At 34.6% G+C, this 27,815-nt stretch overlaps 3 protein-coding genes across 3 annotated transcripts; all 3 read left to right on the top strand.

Annotated features, from left to right (window-relative positions):
* Positions 1-89: 89 nt before the first annotated feature.
* Positions 90-13,719, top strand: LOC137931191 (uncharacterized). The gene is given in 8 exon segments (XM_068774600.1): positions 90-101; positions 200-1,021; positions 8,766-8,990; positions 9,087-9,134; positions 9,342-9,571; positions 12,801-12,819; positions 12,907-13,332; positions 13,450-13,719. Coding segments are annotated over 8 exon segments (2,052 nt in total).
* A 2,895-nt stretch (positions 13,720-16,614) lies between these two features.
* Positions 16,615-20,806, top strand: LOC137931190 (cuticle protein 19.8-like). Its single transcript, XM_068774599.1, is given in 6 exon segments — positions 16,615-16,626; positions 16,714-17,067; positions 18,468-18,721; positions 20,321-20,471; positions 20,575-20,726; positions 20,728-20,806. Coding segments are annotated over 6 exon segments (1,002 nt in total).
* Positions 20,807-24,340: 3,534 nt separating this feature from the next.
* On the top strand, positions 24,341-25,183 carry LOC137931078 (cuticle protein 8-like; the record flags this gene model as incomplete). Its single annotated transcript, XM_068774477.1, has 2 exons — positions 24,341-24,679; positions 24,914-25,183. Coding segments are annotated over 2 exons (609 nt in total), but the record flags the coding sequence as incomplete, so codon positions are not given.
* Between the last annotated feature and the right edge of the window lie 2,632 nt (positions 25,184-27,815).

The following is a 27,815-nucleotide window of genomic DNA, read 5'->3' as shown; positions in this document are numbered from 1 at the left end:
CTGTCGACCTTGTAAGGCCCGTATTTCAGTAACTATAAAAGCTCTGTGTAAAACTTTATATTCATCAGTTAAGTACAGGTTGCGTGAACATGTTGTCCAAAGTAAGTTTTTCAAAAAAATATAAAAATTTCAAAGAACATATGTAAAATAATTAATACTATCCTTCGGTCATGTTGAATATCGAATATCTTTTTTACAGATCATCGCCTTAAGTGCTGTCCTGGCAGTGTCAGCCGCAGGTCTCCTGCCTCAGGCAAACTACTCACCAGCGGCTGCGGTCTCCTCACAAAGCATCGTGCGACACGACCAAGCTCTTCACGCTGCGCCTGTTTCTCTTCACGCTGCTCCCCTGGCCTACCAAGCTGGCTCCATCGCTGCATACGCGGCACCCGCACGTCTCTCCACCGGCCACGCCGTGTCCTCACAATCGATCCTGCGTCATGACCAGCCCCGTGCCTCTTATGGCATTGCTCCAGTAGCATACGCAGCAGCCCCGGCGCATTACGCAGCAGCCCCGGCGCATTACGCAGCAGCCCCGGCGCATTACGCCGCACCCATCATTAGTCACGCTGCGCCAGTCATCACTCACGCTGCGCCTATTATCAGTCACGCTGCCCCCGCTGCCAGACTCGTCGCCACGCATCAGGAGGAATACGTAAGTAGCATATTATAAAGTGATATATTGATATATTTTGAAATCTTAATTTATTACATATTGTTACAATTTCTATCTGCGTATTTCTAGGCACACCCGCGTTACGATTTCTCGTACTCCGTGTCGGACACACACACCGGCGACAACAAGTCGCAGCACGAGAGCCGCGACGGTGACGCCGTGCACGGCGAGTACTCGCTCCTGGAGGCCGACGGTTCCGTGCGCACCGTACAGTACTCCGCCGACGACCACAGCGGCTTCAACGCAGTTGTCTCCAACTCTGCGCCCGCGCACCATGCCGTCTCCGCTCCAGCACATATCCTCGCGCATCATTAAGCATTGTTAATAACCATCTGCTCCCATTATGTTAAATAAATTATTTATTTAAGCATAACAGAATTTTTACTCTTCTCTTTAATAAGATATTTTTTATTAACTGTTAAAACTTACCTTTAAAACCCTAAAACATTTATTTTATAAAAAAAATAGTGTAACAGTAAATATTTCTGTCTATTCTTTTATGTTGATATGATTAACTAAGCAAATGTACTTATTGAAGATGCACTTGGGCATAGAAAATTTATAGATATGTTTTTCTATTAATACAACACACTTTTTAAATGGCTAACATAAAATTTAAAAATTTCCATTAATACGCTAACAAATCCCGCCTCCTGCTAAGATTTTGATATTTATTGATAGAAACTTGTTTAATGTTTTGTTAAAAAAAAATAGTTTGTTACACTCATGATTTCGACTTTTACGAGTGTGAATATCCATATAACAGCATTGCACAACTGAAAACAAATACGCTATAAGTAATACGTCTAAATTTATTCATAAGTGCATAAAAACAAGATTTAAAATATTTTAGGACAATATCATTATGCGTATTAAAAGTATGCGATCTACTTTTCAACATGTTGACCTTGTAAGTAAACGGTTAAATATAAAATACGTTTCCATAAGAAAGTACATTACTTGTACAATCGATCAAAATCCAATTTTTTTACAAAACTATTTGGATTATATTATTTGGATTTAAACACTAACGAAATAAAAATGAAAAAATAGGTAATCCTTACCATTATTACTCATATTTTCTTTAATTTGTTCAGTGTAATAATAATTTCTTATTGCGAATTTTAACAACCGTGCTGGCAATGTCCGAAGCTGTTCCATAACCTTCTATACTCGCATAGGTCGACGGCAAGTCTTAGCAAACATCCAATCTAAGAATATTTTTCAAATCTACCTCGCTATTCAGACTTTACCCAAGAGCTTCCGCTACTCCTCTATCAAGCTACTCCCTCTGCTGTATTAGAACCCCTAGCCGTATTTCTGCACGCCGCGATGTGCTCTTCTAAACAATACCTGAACCATGACAGCATTGTACCTCTTATACAATTGTTCAAATAGCTTACACAGCTTAAATCATTGCGCTGCACTTCTCATCAATTACGTGGCTCTGTAACCCTGTTAGAGTCAAGGTCGTCGCCTCATGTTTTAAAGAATATTTTGCGCAGCAAATTTCGCACTGACAGTCATAAGGGTGGCATAATATATATCTTACTAGTGGTTTTAATACTATAAGTCCATAAAATATGCCTGCGATTATATTTTTGTACTAATTATATAAATTATACAAACGCCAATTATATTTTGTGGATTGACTCTGAAATTATAATTCACGCTAAGTTAATCATTTTGAAAACTAACAGTGCTAACTAAATCTTAAATCATAGTATTTGATTTATATAGCTAAAAAATTTTGGGTGCGTCAAGGTCGCCAGGCGTTAAAACAACTTTTTCAATTGTTTTACTTTTTTATCAAGATAATTTAGATCAAGATAATACAGATTAGAACAAAAAGTATTACAATAAGTGGTTTTTTATGTAGAAAATTAAATTTTTTTCGGTTTAAGATCTTTATTTAAATTAAAACCTTTACAAAAATAATATACCAAAAGAATAGTTGATGATACTAATACATCGACAAGAGAAGTAACAATTGAAACTAGAAGATAATATAACATATATTCATAGCATCTTATGATGAGTAATTATTATTATCACGTATCGACATACATCGTAAATTGTAAAACGTGTTGTTTGCCGGTTACTGACCTAGTGTGAATCATTTTATTAACATCAAAACAAGAATTTTCAAAATGAGTGAGGTTTCAGTATTAGTTTTTGTTATTTTAATTTGTAAAAATTTATCTTGAAATTTCTTATACAAATTTTTTCTTTTTCTTATGTTGTATCTGCCTGCTATTATATTGTAATAAATATGAAAGACTAATTTAATTCAACAATTATAATAGTTGTAAGTTACTAATTTTAAATAAAAATAGCAAATAATTTTAATTTGAAAACAGTGATTTATAATTTCTTAGTCTGATACAATCAAAAATGTATTAAATGGCGCCGTGAAAGTTGACGGCCGACAGACTGCTTGTCTCGCCGCACGCACATCTAAGGCGTTGTACAGGGGCACCAGTAGTAACACTATAAAAGTTCCTTATCTCTAAATATTTTTATCACTTTCTCATCCACATACCAGAGTGTAGCCTAAATGAACAAATTAGCGGGAGTAAGTAAGATTTTTATTATAAACTTTAATTGTAATGCAATTACATCATGTTTCGCTTTAGATTATTATCAATCTCGATAACACTGCCAAACTACAAGATTTCATCATATAATCACAAATAATATATTACGCCTCCGCAGACAAGTGCATGATAAAATGAAGGTGCCAAAAAAACTACTATTATCTTACCGCCGAAAAATGACCCAGTTTTAAGGTCAGGGATAACAAGCCACATATTTGGCCGGTTCACGACGGCGTTACGTTACACTTTGCATAACGTCCATTCGTTTCCCAAAAATTAAATGTTTGGTCCAATTCAAAAGAAAATTAAACTAAGGAGCGAACCGAAAAAAACGATTACATCAAAAACAGATAATGATAACGTGAAAGGCCACTTGTTTTATACTACTTAATAAATTATAATTATTATTATAGATCGAAATAGGAATGACGAATGAGATCAGTAGACGAACAAAAGTAATCGACATAGCCCAGTGGATTGACCAAGGCGCAGTGACAATGGGCGGGCCTCATAGCGCGCAGCAACTGATGGCCATTAGGTTCCGAAGTGAAGACCACGCACCAGCAAGCAGAGTTAAGCGACCACGTTAAGATCTACAAAAAACGCTAAATGATAACCTATTCTCTAAGAAATCTATAGGGGAAGCAATGGATGTGCTACGGCTGAAATGTTTTTAATTAGATTTTTGAAAATTTGGGGCTAAGATATATTTCAGAAAAAAGAAAATCGGTGCTATTGTTCGAAAACATAAATGGAAATTATTTTATTAATAAATTTCTTATTACTTGGACCACGACCATAACGCTGCAGGCATTGGCCTCCAACGGAAAACCTGAACCGGGATGTCAACAACTTATTTTTAATGACAGTCTATTTAAAAGAGATTAGTTTTCGCAATAAAATTAACTTTACTAATTTCTTACATAGTAATAACATTTATCTTAACTTTAAAACAGACAAATTACTTTTTTTCTTTATTTCAGATTAGAAGCTAGTAGCGGTTCACTTAATGCGAGTTACAGATAACTGATACAGTGAGTAAAGCACGCACGAACACGTTCGTTGGTTTTCATAGCTCATTTTAAGAAAACATAAGTAGTAATTATCAGCATCTAGATTTCATTAATAAACCTGTATTTTGCAATATTAAAACAAAGTCAAGCAAGCAATCAATATATTGAAAAGTTTTTTCTTTTATTATAACAATAATGTCATCTATGTTATCAAACAAGCTCTACAACAGTGATCTGATATTTTCTCAGTAACACTTACAAACAATGGGTTATATTGAGATAATAATGATATCACAATAGGATATGTGTGATCGAGTCAGAGCCACGGACAGATGCATCATACTTCTATTGCTTCATACAAATCAGTGAAGATCCGCTCATTGGAATGGGAACTAACTAATAATAAATATTATATACAATTGTAGTAACAAAGTATTTTTAAAAAAATTTAAATAGTGTTTTTAAACATTTAAACTATAACCTAAAGTGGCAGTGACTTGAATAACAATTATACTAAAAACATTGCATCCAATCTGTATAATTATATGAATAATTATTCATGAACTAGTCTTTATGCAGCATGTCCTACAAAGTAAGTATGCATATCAGTTAATGATGCGGTATTTATAATCTAGAGCTTGTAAAATCTTTAACTCTTAATCTGATACAATTTTTCAAATATTTACAGAAATTATTAGTGGCACTTGCGTTCATTTCAAATATTTTTGAATTAACCATTGCCTTTTCGCCGCAGACATTTAATCAAAATATGCCTTACTTCTTCAACTATGCTTCAGTCTATACATCTTCAAAGCCAGCTTTTGAATCTACTTATGAACAAGAATTTACTATTAAACCTGTTCCCGCCAACGGTCAAGAAAATAATCAATACAGTTATGGAAGCATACAATACGCGCCCTTAATTTTAAAATCCGTAGAACAAAAACTTAAAGAAAACTTAAATATAGATATAAAACCTACCGTAACCGAGTTAAATTTAAATAATTTTGTTGCTAATAAAAGTATTATAGAACCACGCTTAGAAGTCAATGAAAATTCTATTGGGGAAATAAAAACAACTGCTATTTATGGACATAATATACAAGTGCCACAATTGGATAATTTTTCCGTCGAAAAAAATCTGTTACATAAATATGGTAACTATTATGATTTGACAACGCAGGAATCTCATAATCAGGTAAATATTTATTCCAAAAAAGTTTTAAAAACTAATAATCATGGGGGATATACCATAATCGCCACGTTTAGTATGGGTTGGTTGCACACTGCGATGTGTGGTATTATGGTACTCCTGTAGACTTAATTTGTAAGCAGTGGTATTCCATATAATACATCCCATATAGTACAAAGTGTAAATTATATAAGATTGTACCCTGGGAAACGAATCCACGAACACAGTCCGTAGCGAGCTATCATGTTCGGCTTATACTGCATAGTTTGACAGTTTTCTTTTGAAAATATAACTACATGTTTTACGTTGTTAAACTTACGTTAAGATTCATCACTTACTTATCCGACTTAATCTCTATAAAAATCTTTGTTCCAAATAATGCTATTGTTTCTTGTTTTTATATCATTAGAAATTTTAATGTAAACTGCTCTGGAATTATATAGCACATTAACTTTTTTCTTTCCCAAATATTTTGAAATAAAATTATGCAATCATACACGGGCATCGAAAAATATCATATGATTGCAGGTTAGTTATGCATATCCCATAATATACTACTATGAAACTAAATATCAATCTGAACAAACTACAGAGACAACAATCTTAGACGAAACTAATTTGTTAACTAATCAAGCAATGCCAGAACCTTTACATCCTGTTTTAATGAGCCAATACCAGAATAAAGCTTTCGGGTAAGATGTACGCATGTACGTAAATAATTTTATTATTATTGAATTATTTCATAACTTAGTTTATTTTTTTCAAGCCACAACAATGAAAGGGTTTTACATGAGAAAGAATCGCCTGTCATTCAACCGCAGCTGCTCCACCCAAAACCTTATAGACTTCATCTTAACATAGCCCGTGCTTATAACATTATTCAAGTGCCACTTAAAAATATACTTATTAATAAAATATTACCACCATGTAAACATATGGAACCAACCCATCTGGATGTGCCATTTGAAAAACAAGCCAAATTATACGCGGTACATAACAATTGCATAGATCGTAAATTCTAATTACAACAAACGAAATCGCCACAAAGACTGTTTAGCCGGTAAATAAAATATTCCAGAGAAAAATGTTTTATTCATTTTGATCGATAACTTTCTACTATACTTTAACTATTTAAATAATTAAAGGTTACAAAAGGGTTTTATGAAAATATTTTATCCGCTAGCACATAAAAGTCAATGTATATCTTCGTTATAAGACGTCAAATATCTGCAACATTTTACTAAATATGAAGGAAATTAACATTATGTCATTTCCTTGGTTAGTAAAAATTTTATTTTAATTTCACTGAAAATACCAATTATCTTTATATCCGTTATTGTGACATCCGTGAAACGAATAAAAAAACGGAAATATTTAAGAAATTACTTCTTTCATTGAAAAAATTAAGTCATTCATAGATTTACAAACCGGTCAATCGAATCTTGTTTTAAAGCATGGATACACAGACCGCGGCCCGCCGGTCGAATACTGGTGGCCCGCCGACAGCAAAAACAATACTCTCGTACATTCGAAAAATATTGAATTCTATTCCAAAATAAAACCAAAAAAAATTAATTACCTGTACTTCTGGCGGCCGGCCCGCCATCAGTTCATGATTTACCCGAGTGGCCCCTAGTCTTAATAAGTCTGTGCATCCATGTTTTAAAGCAACGTAGGTTTTTCGAAGTGATTCGCTCCAACACAAGTTAATCAATAAATAACAAAACCGCCTATTTAGTGTTACAATTTTTGTTTTTGTAACCAGAATAAGTTTCTTAAGTAATTAAATGTAACGACATATTTAAGAAATGACTTCGGTTTCACTGTTATTTTGTTAAAACTAGACTCAAAAACATATCTTCGTTACAAAATTTATTACTTTCATAGAAAAAAAACTCAAAATGTCTTTATTCAAGTAATCATTAACATGTGCTTTTGAGTCATCGATTCTTTTAACATTGTTTTTTTTAATAATTCTAATTTGTATCGCTAGTGTTTTTTTTACAATATTTTTTTTGCTTTTACTCAACGCAGACAGTTGGAAATGGGTAATTTGATACTTCTTATCCCAGCTGCGAGGCACGACAGCGTTTTATAATTTTTTACTTGAATCAACTAAAAATTATTGAATTCTGTAATAAGATTTTTTTTAAGGTCGGAAGGTCTGTGACATATTATGAAACTTTATTACACATGCGTAGACCCATACGGATAAAGAATTTGTTATTTTTGAAGACGAAATTCAGACGTTACGGGTTTATTTTTATTTCTTGTGTTTATCACGTGTATGCGACTATAATTCATATAATATATTAAATTATTGCTCATAAATTATATGTTAAAAACATGTATTGCAAAGGAACCGTGTGAACACCACTTTCTTTAAAAACATTTCTCAGTAAATACTTAAATTTTAAATTTATGTAAATTAAAATTTAAGTCCGTACAGCTTTTTTATGTAAAATAAATGTAGTTATAACATCTACGGCAATGCGCCGTAATAAAATACTGTAAAGGAGAAATTATGAAAATAACTAAAATGTACAAGTCGATTTGATCATGTGTCCGTTGTCTTAAATTAAAAAAAAAAAACATTCATGGTTAATAATTTTTTTACATGCCTATCAAAATACCTAAGCGGATAGTATATCCGCATTATCCCTTTAGCTATTCAGATTAGATTTGTGTAGGTTAATATACTTTTTTCAAATGTTTTTATAATAAATGCATACTAGTTAATATCATCATCACCATAAGCCTTTACATTTTTGATTAAGTTTTCCAATTATAATAAAAATGATGATAATGTAAAAATATTTTATTAATATTTCCAATAGGACCGATAAGAATCGGCCTGCATCTAGTTAATTTTTTTTTTCTAAACTATATTAGTTTAAGAGAAAAAAAAAAGAAAGAAAGAAAAGTTAGAAATTGGTTAACAGTTTATACAGTTTATAGGCGGTATTAATAACTAATATACTTCAATAAATATCAATAAATATACAGTGCAGTGAAAGAAAGAACACGCACAAATTTTATGTTTGAGTTACTCATATTCGTCAAAACCTACCCCGGGCAAGGTCTTTGAGCTGGTTTTTAATTAACAAATCATGGAGGTGGTAGGGTATATAATCAGCAAGCTGTATCAATAGTTTATCATTACATTCACAAACAAAATAGAATCATGTTCTCCAAAGTAAGTTATTATTATAATATTAAGTAATTGATATTCTTTATAAAAATTACCACTAACAAATAAAATCTCATAAAAAATTGTTTTTTTGAAGATTGTAGCTCTGTGCGCTGTTGTGGCGATGACGCAAGCTGGACTCCTACCAGCAGCCGTACATTACTCACCCGCGGACGCCGTCTCCTCCCAAAGCATTGTGCGCCATGACCAACCCAGTGCAGTTGTCTCCAAGCTGGTAGCGGCTGCACCAGTGGCCAAGCTTGCTGTCGCCGCTCCTGTCTACCACGCCGCTCCCGTCTACCACGCCTCTCCCGTCTACCACGCCGCTCCCGCTCCCGTTGTTTACAGAGCAGCCCCCGCCCCTGTTGTATACAAAGCCGCCCCAGCTCCCGTTGTATACCAACACGCCCCAGTCCAGTACACTGCACCCATCGCTAAAGTAGTCGCTGCCCGTGAGGAAGAAAACGTAAGTTACATTATAATTTATAATGATTTATATTTTTTCTAGAGTGTATGATAGAGCTTTGCAAGAAGACAAATCATAAATTGCATATTACAATGTTAAAATAAAGAAATAAATAGTCTTGTATGTATATTAATTATATTGGTATTAAAATAGATCTCAATACATATTTGTATGTATTTCATCAATTAAGGAGTAATTAATTTACAGGCATACCCTAAATACGAGTTCTCATACTCCGTCGCTGACAGTCACACCGGAGACAACAAGTCGCAGCAAGAGTCCCGCGACGGTGATGTCGTGAAGGGATCCTACTCGTTCGTGGAGGCCGATGGCTCCGTGCGTTCCGTGGAGTACTCCGCCGATGACCACAGCGGTTTCAACGCAGTGGTGCACAACTCCGCGCCCACAGCCGCACCTGCTGTCGTCAAGGCCCCCGTGTACGCCGCTCCCGCACCAGCCTACTACTACAAACACTAATAGGATTAACTAATTGTACCAAATATAATTGCAAATGTTAGTTATTTATTTATTGTAATATATGAAATAAAATTCATTGCACTCTATTGAAAGTTCTTTATTTTTTATATAATATTAAGTAAAATTACGTGTAACAATAACATTAAATGTGCATTCGTACCGAGGGAGAACTCAAAATATGGTATAAAAAATAGATAAAGTTAACAATAACAATTTGTCCTTTTAACTACATATCTATTATCAACATGTAAATTATTAGTAAGCCCGATAGGTACAGAATCAAAGATTTGTTTACATTAAGTTGGATTGTAATGCAACGTTAAAAATAGTCACTCTTTTATCTCAAAGAGGTAAAATTGATTAATAATAGATAATTTTTGATAAGATATAGTTTTTCAACCTATTTTAAAAACGACTATGACTACAAAGAAAATGACTAAAATACCAACTACAAATATAGTAACAATAACATATTTAAATTCTAAATGTCAGAATTAGACTAAATATAAATTCAAACTAATACCAAAGTTCTAAAGAAGTTACCAGGTACTATTTGTACAGTCTATATTTCTATATTTGGAAAATATATTTTCGGTGTCCTGTAAAAACGTCAATTACATACACACGTATAAACAAGAAGCGGTATTGTTAAAAAGTGTCCCTTTAACAAAAAGCTCCAACTTAATGTTTTACATTTAAGGAAAAATTCTTGTTCAGAATGAATATCATTACCACTCGAATTGTATTGAAAACTATATACATATGTTAAAATTTGGTATCTACAGATTTTTTGTTATCAAATGAAGAAAAATGTAATTTAACACTTTAATACAGAAAACTAAACCCACAACTAGGAATATTATATACCTAAGAGTACCTAATGTCAAACTGAAATTGAAAAATAGCTTCATATTATGTCTATCTTCATAGCTAGCATATTACCAAATCACACAAAACGTACAATTAAAATTTTAATGAAATTTTAGTTACAATATTACTCGCCTAATAAATATGAATAAATAATAAAAATAATACGGTTTAAATGAGATGACATGAAGTTTTAATACTGCACGTACATATTGATATGCAGCTGCATACGGTTATTTTTCACATAATTATATAAATATAAAAATTAGTAAATAATATATGAAAATTACAAATGATTACACAAGTTTAGGATTATACACAAATATTTTAACTGTCTATATATGTTAATGTAAGTAGTTTAGTTCAGCGCAACAAGATATATATGGTATTACATATTCTAAAAAATTCAAGACGATCATATCAATAAATTATTTGAGTTTATTAAAAGTTAGAGATATGAAAACTTGGGAAACCATAATAAAAAAATCAACATTAAAACTGTTTCAACTATTATTTGTTGTGCCGTCATCGTTTCAGTACAAAGACGCACTCTGCAAGGCATAGGCCTTCCCAAAGATATCTATAAGGAGATAAATCATATTTGGCATGTTTAACAGGCGTGTTGGCGATCGCAGTGTGGTATTATTAAACGCAAAGAACGCTGCTGCCCATCGCCTGTAAACTTGTTTAATGAGCAGTAGCAATCCTAGACAATCGATTCAAAAAGTGTGAATTGCACAAATTATATTCCGGGACTTGAAACCGCGACCTACGATCGTGTGTCGCTGCCCTTCATTGTATCCTAATTGCAGAGAAAATTCAATTTCTGCCAGGGAATATATTCGAATAATAAAATTTTGTTTTTTATACTATGCTACAATTTTAGTATTATTAAGTATTATATACCATTGAGGTACCTTTTTTCACACAAAACAATTTTTTCGTACGATTATTAATTAAAACAATACCATTTAATAATTTGAGCATCAATATTTGATTGATTATCCAATCTCTAAATTATGTTTTACCTTTTTTTGAACAGAAAAGGTTTGAGGTTAAATTATTTGGAGTATTAACAGTTTAGTTATTATTACATTAACAGTTTAGTTGTTATTATACAGGTTGATTGGAAAGCACACTGTATATCCTAACGTAATCATCAGCAAATTGACATGATTAAACAAAAGATACAACGTCAAAAAATATCTACAATAAATAACAATTAGTTTCATACTATGAGCAGTGCTAACCCATCGGTAGAGTTTCAATTGTATTATATATTGTGTAAGCTATTGAAATTAACAAAATTGTTTTTTTTTTGCTTTTGTCTATATGATAGTGATGATGAAATTCCAGTCTTATTGAAGACATAAAATTTCCTATAGAGAACAGTATTCCGAGTCCATACGAATTAGCTCCCTTCTCAATTAGCCTTCTCCTTGTGATATAGGCCCATGCAATTATGGCCTTCAACAGGTGGACGTCGTACCTTCGCAACAGAAAATTTATTCTTTGAGTTTCTTTAATATTTTAGTTTTATGTGCATATAGAAACTGTCGACTACAATATACATCGTGCCGTATACTACTTAATATCTAGATTGCTACTTCTAAGCACACCGACGCAGTTTTTCCGCAGATTTCCTTATGCTTCCATTCTTTTCTGGATGTAATTTCTCCGCTAAGGTTAATGGCAGCCTCTTCTAGCTGTAGCTAGGTCTCTGGCTACTCGGAAATCACTTGGCCTCAAACAGGAATGGTTGACAGTTGGGATAATCAAACATTACTGTTCTTCCTTAACAATATTTAAATTTCCTAAGTAAAATAGTAAACAATCAAGATATACTTCAATTTAATTTACCTTTTATACCATTAAAGAAATAATGGAATTGCTGGGCATAAGACTATTCATTTACTTTTTTTTTAAATAGATCTTGTATAGGTACCAACACATTTCTTTTGAACGTTAAGCGTGCAAGCATAATGAAGTTTTTTTCTTGTAATGAAATAATAGTGACTGGATTGAAAATCGATTTCGATCCAATTGTTCACTGTGTGAACTGGTACACCATCATACTTTTCCCATAAAAGCAAGCTTACTGCAAAAGAAGCTTCATCCAATATTCTCATCTATGCAACTATTTTTCTTATAAAACAAGTGAAGTGGTAAATCAATATAAAAAAATCTTATGTAATCAAATTCTCCCCGAGGCAAGGACGTAGAACTTGTTCTAATAGCCTCTCAATTAAATAGCGTACACCAGCTATTGGTATATAACGGACAGATTTCTTCGGTATTTTATCAGTTTATTGTGAAACATAGTAAAATCATGTTCTCCAAAGTGAGTTGCTACTTTAAGGCATAAAAAATTTGTGAAAAAATAATATCTAATAAATTGTCAGAAAACTAAATACATATTGTTTTACAGATTGTTACATTGTGTGCGCTTGTGGCGGTATCCCAAGCGGGACTCCTGCCTGCAGCCGTGCATTATTCATCCGCGGATGCAGTCTCCTCCCAAAGTATTGTGCGCCATGACCAATCTAGTGCAGTTGTCTCCAAGCTGGCATTCGCCGCTCCCGTCTACCATGCCGCTCCTGCTCCCGTCTACCACGCCGCTCCTGCTCCCGTCTACCACGCCGCTCCTGCTCCCGTCTACCACGCCGCTCCTGCTCCCGTCTACCACGCCGCTCCTGCTCCCGTCTACCACGCCGCTCCCGCTCCCGTAGTTTACAAAGTGGCCCCCGCCCCTGTTGTTTACAAAGCCGCCCCAGCTCCCGTTGTGTACCAACCTGCCCCAATCAAATACGCTGTACCAGTAGCCAAGGTTGTGGCTAACCACGAAGAAGAAATCGTAAGTTATCCTTGATTACAATTTTTGATGCTGCTGTAGCATCAAAAATTGTATGAATGGAATCTCAATTTTGTGGGTAACGGGAGATTATATGTTAATCAGAGACTATGTTCACAGGCATACCCCAAGTACGAATTCTCGTACTCGGTCGCTGACGGCCTTTCCGGAGACAAAAAGTCGCAGCAAGAGTCCCGCGACGGCGATGCTGTGAAGGGATCGTACTCCTTCGTGGAGGCCGACGGCTCCGTGCGCTCCGTAGAGTACTCCGCCGATGACCACAGCGGCTTCAACGCAGTGGTGCACAACTCCGCGACCACAGCCGCGCCCGCTGTCGTCAAGGCCCCCGTGTACGCCGCTCCCGCACCAGTCTACTACTACAAACACTAATAGGATTATCTAATTGTACCAAATATAATTGCAAATGTTAGTTACTTATTTATTGTAATATATGAAATTAAATTCATTGCACTCTATTGAAAGTTCTTTATTTTTTTAATATATTAAGTAAAATTACGTGTTACAATAACATTAAATGTGCATTCGTGCCGAGGGAGAACTCAAAATATGGTGTAAAAAATAGATAAAGTTAACAATAACAATTTGTCGTTTTAACTATATAATATCTATTATCAACATGTAAATTATTAGTAAACCTGATAGGTACAGAATCAAAGGCTTTTTTACATTAAGTTCGAGTGTAATGCACCGCGGATAGACGCTCTCACTTTGTAGTTTTGTCTTCTCGTCTTTACATAATTTGTGTACGGTAGTTTAGGCAGCCTTAAAAATAGTTACCCGGCGTTTTTTCTCAAAGGAGTAAAATTGAATAATAATTAATAATTTTGGGTGAATTACAGCTTCTCAACCTATTTCAACAACGATCATTATAAAGAAAATAACTATAATGTCAACTACAAATATGGTAACAATAACATATTTATATTCTAAATGTCAGAATTAGACAAAATATAAAGTTAAACTAATACCAAAGTTCTAAAGAAGTTAAGATGCGAGAAATTTTCTAAATAACAGATACTATTTGTACAGTCTATATTTCTATATATTCGGAAAATATATTATCGGTATCCTATAAAAGCGTCTATAACACACACACATGTATAAACTGGATACGGTATTATTAAAAAGTTTCCCAATAATTAACGGTTTAAACCTCAAATGGCCGACAAATAATAACAATTAGTTTGACACTACGAGCAGTGGCAGCCCAGCAAAAGAGATTGAAAATTAACAATATTGTTTTTTTTTTTGCTTTTGTCTGCCAATTATAATGTTGATGAAATTCGATAGTCTCATCGGGATTTACCATTAAGAACGGTCTTGTGGGGTGATTTTCAGATTTTCCCCTGCCGAGTCCGATGTTAGTGCTCTTAGCTCTAAGGCTTTTACTGCTTCGTCGGTACTGAGTTCATGGAGCGGAAGGGTCCGTGAACTAGATTTAAAAACTAGAAACTAAAGCTGGTAGGGCGCCTACCAATTGCACGGGGACGCTCGCACGTTGCTAAGGCTCTTCGCGGTAGAGCTTTGACGGGGTGTGTTGCTTGCGGGTTGGGATGGCAGCGTGGACCATAGGCGAGCCGAAGCGGGATACGGATCCAACCATGGTTCGCTCACGCTGTTCAGTCCAGACGAATTAATTCCCTTCCCAAATACCCTTCTCCTCGTGATACCGGAGCGGCTGGGCTTTCTCTTCACAAATCGTTGCCATTTTAGGCCTTGTTACAATAGGTGGGTGGAGTAGCTGCGCGTTACAAAATTTCTTCTTTAAGTTTCCTTAGTATTTTTATTTTAAGTACAAATACATAGAGTGCTTTATACGGCCACTTTAATTAATACTTCTAAGCACTCAGACCCAGTTTTTTCTCAGAGTTCCTTATGCTACCATTCTTTTCTGGAGGTAATTTCCTCTCTAAAGTTAATGGCAGCCTATTCTAGCCATGGCAAGATATCTGGCTATACGAGTACCGCCATTACTTGGAAACCACTTGGCCGCCGACGTGTTTCGGCACAAACAGGAATGGTTGACTGTTGGGATAATCAAATATTACCGTTCTCCTTTTATTCCTTTTTTTACACTTTTCTAAGAAAAATAGTAAAGTATCAAGATGCACTTAAAATTTTTATACTGATTAAAAAGAATGAAATTGCTTGAATTGAGACTTTTTGTTATTTTTCTCCAAAGTTGATCTTGTCTAGACACCAACACCTTTTTAAATAACATAGTTTTGAAAGTTAAGCGCGCAAGCATATTCAAGTCAATATTATTTATCACAATAGTAGTTTACAGGATAATTGCTTATTCATTTAAAATTGCTTTCTTGTAATGGAATAACATTGATTGGTTTGAAAATCAAACTACAGACTTATGTACACTTAAAATTTCCTTATAAAGGCTTCTATTCCATCTTTTTCACCTACCCATTATCTTATTTTATATGCGTTTTTCATCTTCATCACCATTCTAGATGTTGCACATCCACTGAGAGGCACAGGCCTCTGTAATAGTTTCCAATAGAACAGGCTGGAAACAGCTGATGAGTCTTCCGACGACAAGGTAAACTTGGACAGGTTTGTTTGACCTTATTCCAGATTCTTGAACTCAATCAATTCATGCAAGAAATATCAAAAGGCTTCTTTGGGGTAGTATCTGTTGCAGGCTGAAATCTGTTCTTCCAAATTAAGTTTAAACGGCATGTAAGTAACGTTTGTACAGACACTAAAGAAGATTTCTTTGAAAAGATTTAAGAGAATGATTTTTCCCTTTTCTTTAACTTTCGGAGTGTCTTCATATTTTTCCATAGTACTGATAAACCGCATAAAAGTATCGCAGAGAGCGATTTGTAATGTATTGCTAGTTTTCGTGCGCAAGTTCCATACGGAGACGAATACAAATTGAATTTATTGGCATCAATATCATGTCATATATTAATCATATATCATATCATATATAATAATATCATATATTAATTGGCATCAATCATCCTCTCTTTATGTACTGGTACGCCTCATACTTTTCCCATTAAAGCAAGCTTACTGCAAAAGAAGCTTCATCCAAGGTTTTCATCTATACAACCATTTTTGTTAAAAAGCGAGTGAAGTGGTAAATCATAATAAAAAAATCTTATGTTATCAAATTCTCCCCGAGGCAAGGACGTAGAACTTGTTCTAATAGCCTCTCAATGAAATTACGTGCACCGGCTATTGGTATATAACGGACAGATTTCTTCGGTATTTTATCAGTTCATTGTGAAACATAGTAAAATCATGTTCTCCAAAGTGAGTTGCTACTTTAAGGCATAAAAAATTTGTGAAAAAATAATATCTAATAATTTGTCAGAAAACTAAATAAATATTGTTTTACAGATTGTTACATTGTGTGCGCTTGTGGCGGTATCCCAAGCGGGACTCCTGCCAGCAGCCGTGCATTATTCATCCGCGGATGCAGTCTCCTCCCAAAGTATTGTGCGCCATGACCAATCTAGTGCAGTTGTTTCCAAGCTGGCAGTTGCCGCTCCCGTCTACCATGCTGCACCTGCTCCCGTCTACCACGCCGCTCCTGCTCCCGTCTACCACGCCGCTCCTGCTCCCGTAGTTTACAAAGCGGCCCCCGCCCCTGTTGTTTACAAAGCCGCCCCAGCTCCCGCTGTGTACCAACCTGCTCCAATCAAATACGCTGTACCAGTAGCCAAGGTTGTGGCTAACCATGAAGAAGAAATCGTAAGTTATCCTTGATTACACAGCAGCATCATAAATTGTATAAATGGAATCTTAATTTTGTGGGTAACGATTATACAGGGTGGGCCACGGATGCGTACGAATTTAAAATCGCTATAGCGTTGGAACGGGGTAAGGGAGCGGAGTGCGGGAGGTGGGAATCTGTAGCTCGGTTCTCGGAAATTTTGTCGCGATATAGCACTTCCAGGGTGAACAGCGTGCGTTCTGTGTTAAAAATTATTACAAAAATGCCGATTCGGGCGTTATTGTTCGACGTTTATTTCGCTCTCACTATGGATTGCATGACTTAAAACAATGTCCGAGTGAAAGTTTGATTAGGGCGTGGGTCAGGAAGTTCGAGGCTACCGGTTCGACCCTCAATCAGAAACCTAAGGGGCCCAAAAGGACAACAAGGTCAGAGGAAAACATAAACGAATTCGGAGCTTCCGCCTGGGCAATCAACTCGCAAGCGATCAGCAGAGCTCTCTGTATCAAGAACGACTTTGCGTCGAATCTTGAAGAAAGATTTGAAATTGCACCTCTATAAACTTCAATTAGTGCAAGATTTGAAGCCGAATGATCACAATTTACGACGTGATTTCGTCAAAACAATGTTTGAGCGGTTTCGGCGCTTCAACAATATTCTTTTTTCAGACGAAGCCCATTTTCACTTAAATGGGCACGTAAATAAACAAAATAGTCGTTATTGGGCCTCAGACAATCCACGTTTCAAACACCAAAAGTCTTTGCATTTGCCAAAAGTGACAGTTTGGGCGGCTATTTCAGCACACGGAATCATCGGACCCTTTTTCTTTGAAGACCAGCGAGGGAATTCTGTGACAGTAAATACTGAGCGATACATAGCCATGTTACGCCATTTCTTTTTCCCGCAGCTGTCAGAATTTCAAGGGTACAATAGTGCGACATGGTTTCAACAAGATGGCGTCACATGCCATACATTTAACGAGAGTTTGGCAGTCTTAAAGGAGAAGTTCGCTGGAAAACTCGTTTCGCGCCGAGGTGACATTCCATGGCCTCCTAGGAGTCCGGATTTAACCCCACTAGACTTTTTCCTGTGGGGTTACATGAAAAGTAGAGTCTATAGTAATAGTCCGACCTCAATTGCCCAGTTGAAGGCCATGTCCACGGAGAAATGGCCGCGATTCCGCGCGCCATGTGCGAACGAGTTTTCGGCAATTTGAAGACGAGATTCAAAAAATGTTTGCAGCGGGATGGTGCGCATCTGGATGATGTTATTTTCAAAAAATGATTTTCCCAAATGTTTACTTTAATTTAAAAATAAATTTATTTTAGTATTCCTTTTTTTTTGTTTTTTATGAATTTTTCAAATTCGCAAAACTCCGAGGCCCACCCTGTATGTTAATCAGAGACTATGTTCACAGGCATACCCTAAATACGAGTTCTCATACTCCGTTGCTGACGGTCACACCGGAGACAACAAGTCGCAGCAAGAGTCCCGCGACGGTGACGCCGTGAAGGGATCGTACTCCTTCGTGGAGGCCGACGGCTCCGTGCGCTCCGTAGAGTACTCCGCCGATGACCACAGCGGCTTCAACGCGGTGGTGCACAACTCCGCACCCACAGCCGCGCCCGCTGTCATCAAGACCCCCGTATACGCCGCCCCTGCACCAGCCTACTACTACAAACACTAAGTTAACGCCAACTCAAACTTTTTATAAGTGTTAATTTATTATGTATTTCTTGCAATAAAAGAATAAGTTAAATGAAAAACGTTTTTTTTTTTCATTTAAAGTGGTTACTTTATAGTTAAACGTGCATTCTAGAATGGATTTTATAATAAAGATATCTAACGTATTAATACAAACATAAAAATAATAACCATTATAGTATAATTCGTTTTTATCCACTGTAAAACGTAAATATTAAAATTGGTTTATTTTTTACTGGTATATTTCGTAGCAGTAAACAAATTGTCTTTCTTTCTTCTGAATGGAGACCACGGCCATGAGGTGGACACCAACTCGTTAAGGTTAGGTAAGGAAGACGCTGAAAATCTATGGGGGCTGGCCACGTTTATCTATTGAATTTTTCACTTTCACACTGTAAATTAGTTTATGCAAGGTCAAGGCAAAAATGTGTCATGGCAATAATTGCTTGACCTGAAAGGTTACTCTTAAAGTTTTGCGAAAAAATAATATAAGCCCGAAAAGCTATATCGTTTATATAATTCTTCCCCAATTAAAATTTCTCTATTAATTATTTACCAGCCTTATCAAAACATTATTTCAGAAGAAAACTGTTTGTGTAAAAAAACATTTTGAGCAATATTTTGGCGACTTATAAGCTCTTCTTCTTCCCTCTCTTTTTCTTCTCTTCTTCTTGTTGTTTTCTTGTCTCATCTTGTTTTATTCTTTAATCGTCTTATTTACTTTCGTGGGCAAGACACCTTCTGAAACAATTGTACAGCGCTAGTGAAACAAGGTCCAGTGCAGTCGCTTAGCTAAGAAATAAGTGATAGCCTTTTGACTGCTGTTGCTGAAAGTAATATGCTACAAATATTAATTTAGTATAAAAAGTCGGCGAATCACATATAACGAGATGTAGTACGACTTGCAGTTATCCTATACACAAGCACCATTGCATTCAGGGTATCCCTAAACTACAACTCGCCAGCGCTCTCCTAGATCAGCGCTGGATATTTCTCAGACACCACGTCTAAAAAGCTTTTAGACCATCCACCCTTTAGCACTTTTTTAGAACAGTGTGACTCCTTTCTGTTTTCTAAAATTAAAAATCAGTTAAAGAGACACAGTATTAGATCCAAACACGCTTTTAAAATGAAAATGATATCCCCAGTCCTTTTCTAGGTTGATAAATGTGCCATCGTGTTTTACTTGTGGAAATAAGCAAGCGTTAAATGATAATTTCTACGAATTTGAAAAGGAACCAGAAAACTCTTAATCCGGGATGTTCTGACCATGATTTTTCATGTATGAAAAAATGTTCTTATTTATATTAAAAGACACGCAGCCAATATTACAAAAAAATCTCGTTTATCAATTATTCGCCCCCGGCAAAGACGTTAAACTAGTTCTAATTGACTCTTAATCAAAGTGTGTCCACAGCCTCCAACTATATAACGAACCGATTTTTTAGATATGTTATCAATTAATTTTAAAACATAATATAATCATGTTCTCCAAAGTAAGTTGTTACTTTAATACTTTCGTAAATATTTACAAAAAAATTAACCTCTAATACCAAGTACAGTAATCTCCAAGCCTGCTGTCGCTGCTCCCACCTACCATGCCGCTCCTGCTTCCGTTGTTTACAAAGCTGCCTTTGCACCCGTTGTATACCAACCCGCACCAATCAAGTACGCTGTACCAGTAGCCAAGGTTGTTGCTAACCACGAAGAAGAAATCGTAAGTTATTTATGATTACATAGGAACACGAAGAATTTCATAAATAAAATTTTATGTATGTGGGCAGCGATAGATTGTACAATAACAGAGGTTATCTTCACAGGCATACCCCAAGTACGAATTCTCGTACTCGGTCGCTGATGGCCACTGCGGGGACAAAAAGTCGCAGCAAGAGTCCCGCGACGGTGATGTTGTGAAGGGATCTTACGCGTTCATAGATGCCGATTGCTCCGTACGTTCCGTGGAGTACTCCGCTCCCGCCCACAGCTGCACCCGCTGTAGTCAAGGCACCCGTCTATGCCGCCCCTGCACCAGCCTACTACTACAATCACTAAGTCAAAGCACACAGAAAATATATTTATAAGTGTTGATTTATCACGTATTTTATGCAATAAAATAAAAAAAAATCTATGAAATTGATGCATATTCTTTTTTATTAAAGTTGGCTGAATGAAAGATTTTTCATACTTCATAATTAATCGTCATGTAACATCATCCATCACTACGTCCAAAAATCGCCCCGATAACCGGTTGCGCAGCGAGCATCCAAAAGGCGTTCGTTTTTTCACATTATGTACGGAAAATCGTTAATCAACATGAAAAGTTTGAAAAAATAACAAAGCGAACAAAATGTTGAACTAATGAGCAATACTCACATATAGTTACGTAAGATTTCCAAACACAATTTTTTTTATAAATGAACCATGGGAGAAGTAACCTAATGTTAGGACAATAATTTTACTAACAGTACCGCTCAATCATAAGCATTGAAACGTATAAAGATAAAAAATTATAAAAAATCCAGAACGATTTTGATAAATTTTAATAATTTTTGAAAAATCGCAGATTTTTTTATGTTTTTGGGCAGTAAAAGTTATATTTCTCTATTGGTAAAAACATTTTTATGTAATTGATAACATCAATAGGGTTTTATTACATTTTTTCATTTTATAAGTTAAATAACAATAATAAGACCTTGTCCGTAACTATCTTTTAAGTATTTATTATTATTAATATTTTTTTATTATTAGGACAGTCTGTTCTTCCATAAAGCTATATAAAATTATAAACATTTAAAATTTTTTTTAATATCATATTTTAATTTTACATTAAAGGACAGTCTACATTTTAAAAGTTTTAAATAGTCTCACAAGAGAAGGAGAAGTCTGGGAAAACTGTGCACTCATATCGATTTTGCGGCGCATATTACTGTAACCTTACTTACATACAACACACCTTAAATTGAATATGGTATTAAATAAAGTTTTACTTGATTGCTCCTACTGTAATGTAAACTTTTCCATTAAAGTGTTTAACAAGTTTTGATATCCTTACTAATTGAAATTTAATAAAAAAAATAGACCTTTTTATTTGATCACTGTCGAGAGTTATTATCATAGTAAGTTAATATATTTTCTTTGAAAAAAAACATAATCCGATTAAAGATTAAAAAAAACTAAACCGTGACAATTGTGCAATCAAGCAAAATGCATTACCCCTGCAGTTTGCATACTATAATAACTATTTACAAACATAAGATAAATTGCAAATATTGATCCCTGTTGTTGTAATACAAAGAATAATAATAATGCATTTTGTTCTCACTCAATTACTTAGATGTGAATTTTTCACTTTGTACCAAAACTACTACATTTAACATTAAAACATATTTTTAAAGAAATTTTTATGTATTATAATGCTAAATATGTACTACATTAAAAATATTTTTGAAAAATAAATATCGATCAAATATTTACCGAATATAGTTGGACACTTCTTTTATGATCCAACACAGACAGTTACAAAATATCGTAATCAAACACGAAATATATTGTAAAGCTAAGGAAAAGCTCCATTGTTATCAGTGGATGAGACTATACATTTTATTATAAAAGTAATTGTAACATAGATCCGATTATAAAAAAAAAGTTTATTGTGAAGTTAGTTAAATTTTTAAATCGTCGTATGCAATGGAAATAAAGTTTACCATTATTATTATACAATGTCTAAAAATAAGAATTAGAGATACATATACAAAGAATAAAATTGATTAAAAGTTATTAATTATATACATACAAATACCTCAAGATAAATGTTAGGGAAATCAAATCAATAAATGAACATTAACTACCGCACTAACGTTGAACACAACCCTCCCGTGGCGAGGCTTACTTCCACTTTTAACTTAGAGGCGGAAGATGTGTCGACATCTGCGACCATCGTGCCAGTAACCACAAGAGTTTTAGTGTGAACCACAATTACCCAAGGACAGGCTTCTCCAGAATAATACAGCGCGTGGGAATGTGACTGTGCCGAAATCCCTTAAATAGCGCAAAAGACGACAGCCAAGGGTAGAGATAAGGTATAGGATAATAAGGTTAGTAGATAGGAATGCCTCATAGCGCTGTCCGCCCCCGAGGTCGTATACCCGTAACAATAAAAACGATCTGGATATTTGTTTTATCCGAACTGCAGAAACAAACTTCGGCCTGTAACATAATTTCTATTCCGTATATATTTTTTATTATTATCTTAATGTATTTTTTTTGCTCTTTTTTAATTTATAATAGATAATAATGTGGTAAAATGCTATTCTATTTTACCACATTAAGTGACAATATTATGCACGTCTGTTATTAACATATGCACGAGCACGTAAGACGTGCTATAATGTAGGTATGTCTTTATGTTTTTTTTTTATTAAAAAAATCATAATATAAGTAATATTATGATTTTAAAAGGTAAAGCGCATTAATGTCATAAAGTCAAAATTTTGAAACAACAGTAAGTATAAAGAAGTAATATTCACAATGGCGATGTGATAAATACGATAATATACTAAAACAATTAAAATTCTTACTCGACTCTGAAATTTTTGAAATAACCGTTATACATTTGAAGATGTAAATGTGTAAATAAAAATATTTTCTATAGTAAAATTTTGTAATACAGTTGTTTGTTTTCTTACGCTCCGAATCAGATGATTGAACCAATATTTCGTATTGTGCAATTGGTTTTGTGATGTTTCATCGTCGAAAACTGCAATATTCAATACAATAAATAATACAATATCCGCATTTTCAAGTAAATATTGTACGCTGGGTGATTAGTCATAGACGTAAAAGCTTAGAAAGGATGAATGTATCGCTGATTTTTCAGCAAAAAGCTTTAAAGCTTTTAAACTAACTTCCAATCACTCTATACAAAGTGGTCACTTTGGAATATTTATTATAATGATTTATTTCTTTTTCTAACTTCTATCAGTATAACATCTACAAGGACAGGGAGTAAGCATGAATTGATTTTAATATTTAGTAATGCGATAAAAAATATCTAAAATAAATAAAAACGCAAAATCATTGATTTTTGGATAAGGTTTATGGTACATAAATCGCAAAACACCTATATATTTACTTCTTTAAAGCTTTTACTCCTTTTACTAATTATTTTTTTTACGAACGACTTTATGCCCCCAAGAAAATTAGACACTGTGAAACACAATTTTGTTCTTTCTAATCCAAACGATTTGGAAAGTGTTGACTATTAAAATATATATAATATGTTCATTACAGTCACCCCGTGGCGAGGTCACTAAACTAGTTTTTAAGATCATTGAAGCCAGCAGCCGGGTATATAATCGGCGAATTGTTTTATATCTTATCGATCAATTGAGTTACAAGTTGCAAAAATGTTCTCTAAAGTAAGATTTTTAGTATTCGTTATAGTAATAGTTTTAAATCGAACAAAGCCTTTTTGATAAGAAACCTATAACATAGCAAGGCTAAATATGAAAAATAATTTAAAAAATTCTTGTTTAATAACTGTTGTATTACTTCAAATAATTAATAATTTATTTTAAAAATATTATTTCACAGATCATAACTCTGTGCGCCGTTGTGGCGATGTCCCAAGCTGGACTTCTGCCTGCAGCCGTGCATTACTCATCCGCGGATGCCGTCTCTTCCCAAAGTATTGTCCGCCATGACCAACACAGTGCAGTTTTCTCCAAGCTGGCTGTCGCTGCTCCTGTCTACCACGCCGCTCCTGCCCCCGTTGTTTACAAAGCAGCCCCCGCCCCTGTTGTATACAAATCCGCCCCGGCTCCCGTTGTATACAAAGCCGCTCCAGCTCCTCTTGTATACCAACATGCCCCAGAACAGTACACTGCACCCATCGCTAAAGTAGTTTCCGCCCGTGAGGAAGAAATTGTAAGTGAAGCTATATTACCATCACGTAATATCCGATAAAACAGACTAATTTAAATAGTAGAAAATAAAAGACTTGTTTTTGATGATTAAATCGATAGCACATTGTTATGAATCGAATCCCATTAAAAAGAATACTTGGTTCCAGTCAGACATTAATTGTACTTACTACTTACTAGTACTATTAAACGATAATTGTACTATTAACTTTACTAGTAAACTATAAATTTTTCACAGGCATACCCTAAATACGATTTCTCGTACTCCGTTGCTGACGGTCACACCGGAGACAAAAAGTCACAGCAAGAGTCCCGCGACGGTGACGTCGTCAAGGGATCCTACACGTTCGTGGAGGCCGACGGCTCCGTGCGCTCTGTAGAGTACTCCGCCGACGACCACAGCGGCTTTAACGCGGTGGTGCACAACTCTGCATCCACGGCCGCGCCCGCCCTAGTCAAAACCCCCGTGTACGCCGCCCCCGCACCAGTCTACTACTACAAACACTAGTTACAGATCAAAAGACTTATAAAGATTAAAACGGTTATTTATTTTTCAAAATAAAGTTTTAAATTTTACTTATAGCCTTTAATTTCACATTTATAATATCAGTGTAAAACAAAGAAAATGTTTCAACTAAAAAAAATCGTTTTAAAAGAAATTTATGCCAAAACACCACGCGGGTCTGCTCGGAAATTTGTGCAAAAAAAATAAAATTATGGTATGTGACCCAAGAGGTATAATTTATTGTGAAAATTTGATTCCTTAAAAGTGAAATCCATTTTTTTCCAAAAGCTAATTGTATCTCTCCAATTTTACATATAAATTTATGGTGTATAGTTCTTTCTTGGACGAAATGCCTCAAAAACAGCTAAAGAAGGGGTGCCCGCACACTCAGCGTCTGCAAGGAGGTTCAACTTGGACTCCAAACTGTTTGGGCCACACGTGACATCTCTTTGTTTCCTAAAATTAAAAACTATTCCAAGAAAAAAAAATGCGCTAAAAATGCAGATCAGGAACAACAATCTCAGGATCCATAATTATTTAATTTCACAAATAATGCTGATTAATCTACTTTATTATATTATATTATTTTTTACCTCGATAAACAAACTGTAGTACCATCGCTCAAGAACTTAAGTGAAGCAGCCTTTTATTGATAACACGTACTCGCTTAATAATAATGTATACTTTTTTTGTCCTAATTTTGCAACGACTAACTATTTTAATTCTTTGATGTTTAATTAATGAATATAATAATTTTATTTTGCACGCGTGTAATATTAATTTGACGTGTGCCGTGTATCCCAAGATCTGATGATAAAAAGAAAACTACGAAACAACATCGTCCAATTTCTGGGCAGAGTCACAGAAAAATAGAAATTTTGAAACACTATCACTGGCCTATCTTACTCTGTGTACAAAATCTACCTATTTGGTACAAAATTAACTCTGAACATCTTCTGTATTAATGGCACTATATTTGCTAGGTATTGCCTTACAAATGGATAAGCTTAATTTATAATTACACTATGCTTCTAGTAAAGATTAATAGATGTATAATTTAGGTTAATACTGATAGCGGAGTATTATATGTATTATTTAGTGACAGTGGCGCATTACGAGTAGATACTGTAATAAACGAGAATCCGTTTATTTATTAACACTTTTTCGTACACCATGGACAATAAATAGAGGGAAAAAAGCAAAAAAATTCATATGGTACAAGTAGCGATCATATCTCTCGAAGCGATCTCTACCAGACAACCTCTGGATAGCGATGAGAGACATGAGTATGTGCATAATTAATTAATAAATATATTTGTTATGTAGTAAATTATAACTATATAATATATTATAAAACGTAGTCAGGCGTTCAACGAGTCATCTACGAGGTTGAATAAGTAATGCTGTGATATGTAGAAAAAGAACGAAAGTGTAGATATGCCAGCAGATTCGTAAGTCGAAGAAGGCATGTCGCATAGGACGTAAATCTGATAGCTGGTGGGGCCCTAATATTCCAGAATTGAGCCCATTGAGCAGCTAGCGTAGTAGTAGACGTCCTCACGTTACCGATATGTTTATGAACAAAAAGTTTCACATGGCCGGAAAACATGATTATCGCTTGGTGCCCGTTGCTAATTATATGATAAACCTTCAGACTTTCTGAGAATATCGTATCAATCATTCTGATTTCCTACTTTATTTTTAAAGAAAGTGATTATGAAGAGTTTACAGCAATAATTTTGTATCATACGCAAGATTACTTTAATTTTCAAATTTTCATAAACTTTCACGACTATGCCCACCTAACATGGATTCTGATGAAGGATCTCCTTCGCTTTCATATATAAGACAGTTCTCTTGACTATGTTGGTGTATCCTTCAAATAAACAATAATGCTTTGTTCTAAAAACAGAGATTTATTTTAAAAATGTTAAACACGGTAGTTAGGTAGTAATAATCACATGTTATATACCATTAACCTATTCCAAAATAGAGGAACAACATTTAAAGTGTCGATTCTTTTTAAAAGTTTATTCTGCAATATATTAAATTATCACTTTACATCTCAAATACCAACTGCTTTACCGACCAGCGACCGCAATGGACGCCATCATAACACCATTATTAACAGTGCGATCTATGAAGTATAACGGTTTAACAGCCACTGTTTTACCAACATTAAATAAGCTCGGCACTATACAAAAAAAAATATTAAAGAATCTAGTTTCTTAACATATATAAAAAGGTAATGTGTGCATCTTTTTTAAAAAGTAATAGTTACAATAAATTCCTGTAGTGATGGTTTAACTTTAAACCAAGATATTTTAAAAATATCAGCGAAGTTAAAAAGATGTATTAACGTAAATAAAGGTGTATGATTAACAGATACAAAACTCTTTATTTAGATGATTTTAAATTAAGTTTAGTTTTCACCTGCTTCGCACAAAAAAAACATTTCCATTATTTAATAGAATTTGCATTCAAAGCTTTGGCGAAAATAGATTAGACCCAGCCACTGATTAATTTTATTGTATTAACAAATATTAAGAAAAAAATAAAAATAAATTTAAGGTGAAAATTAAGATCGCAAAAAGGTTTATGTAGATAAGCAGTTAATAAGCAAAATATAAAACAG

Source organism: Battus philenor, unplaced genomic scaffold (assembly GCF_028537555.1).
Source record: "Battus philenor isolate CCGP_79_NKW_IND1 unplaced genomic scaffold, ilBatPhil1.0.hap1 SCAF_7, whole genome shotgun sequence".
NCBI lineage: Eukaryota > Metazoa > Arthropoda > Insecta > Lepidoptera > Papilionidae > Battus > Battus philenor.
This window is presented reverse-complemented; position numbering and strand designations above follow the sequence as displayed.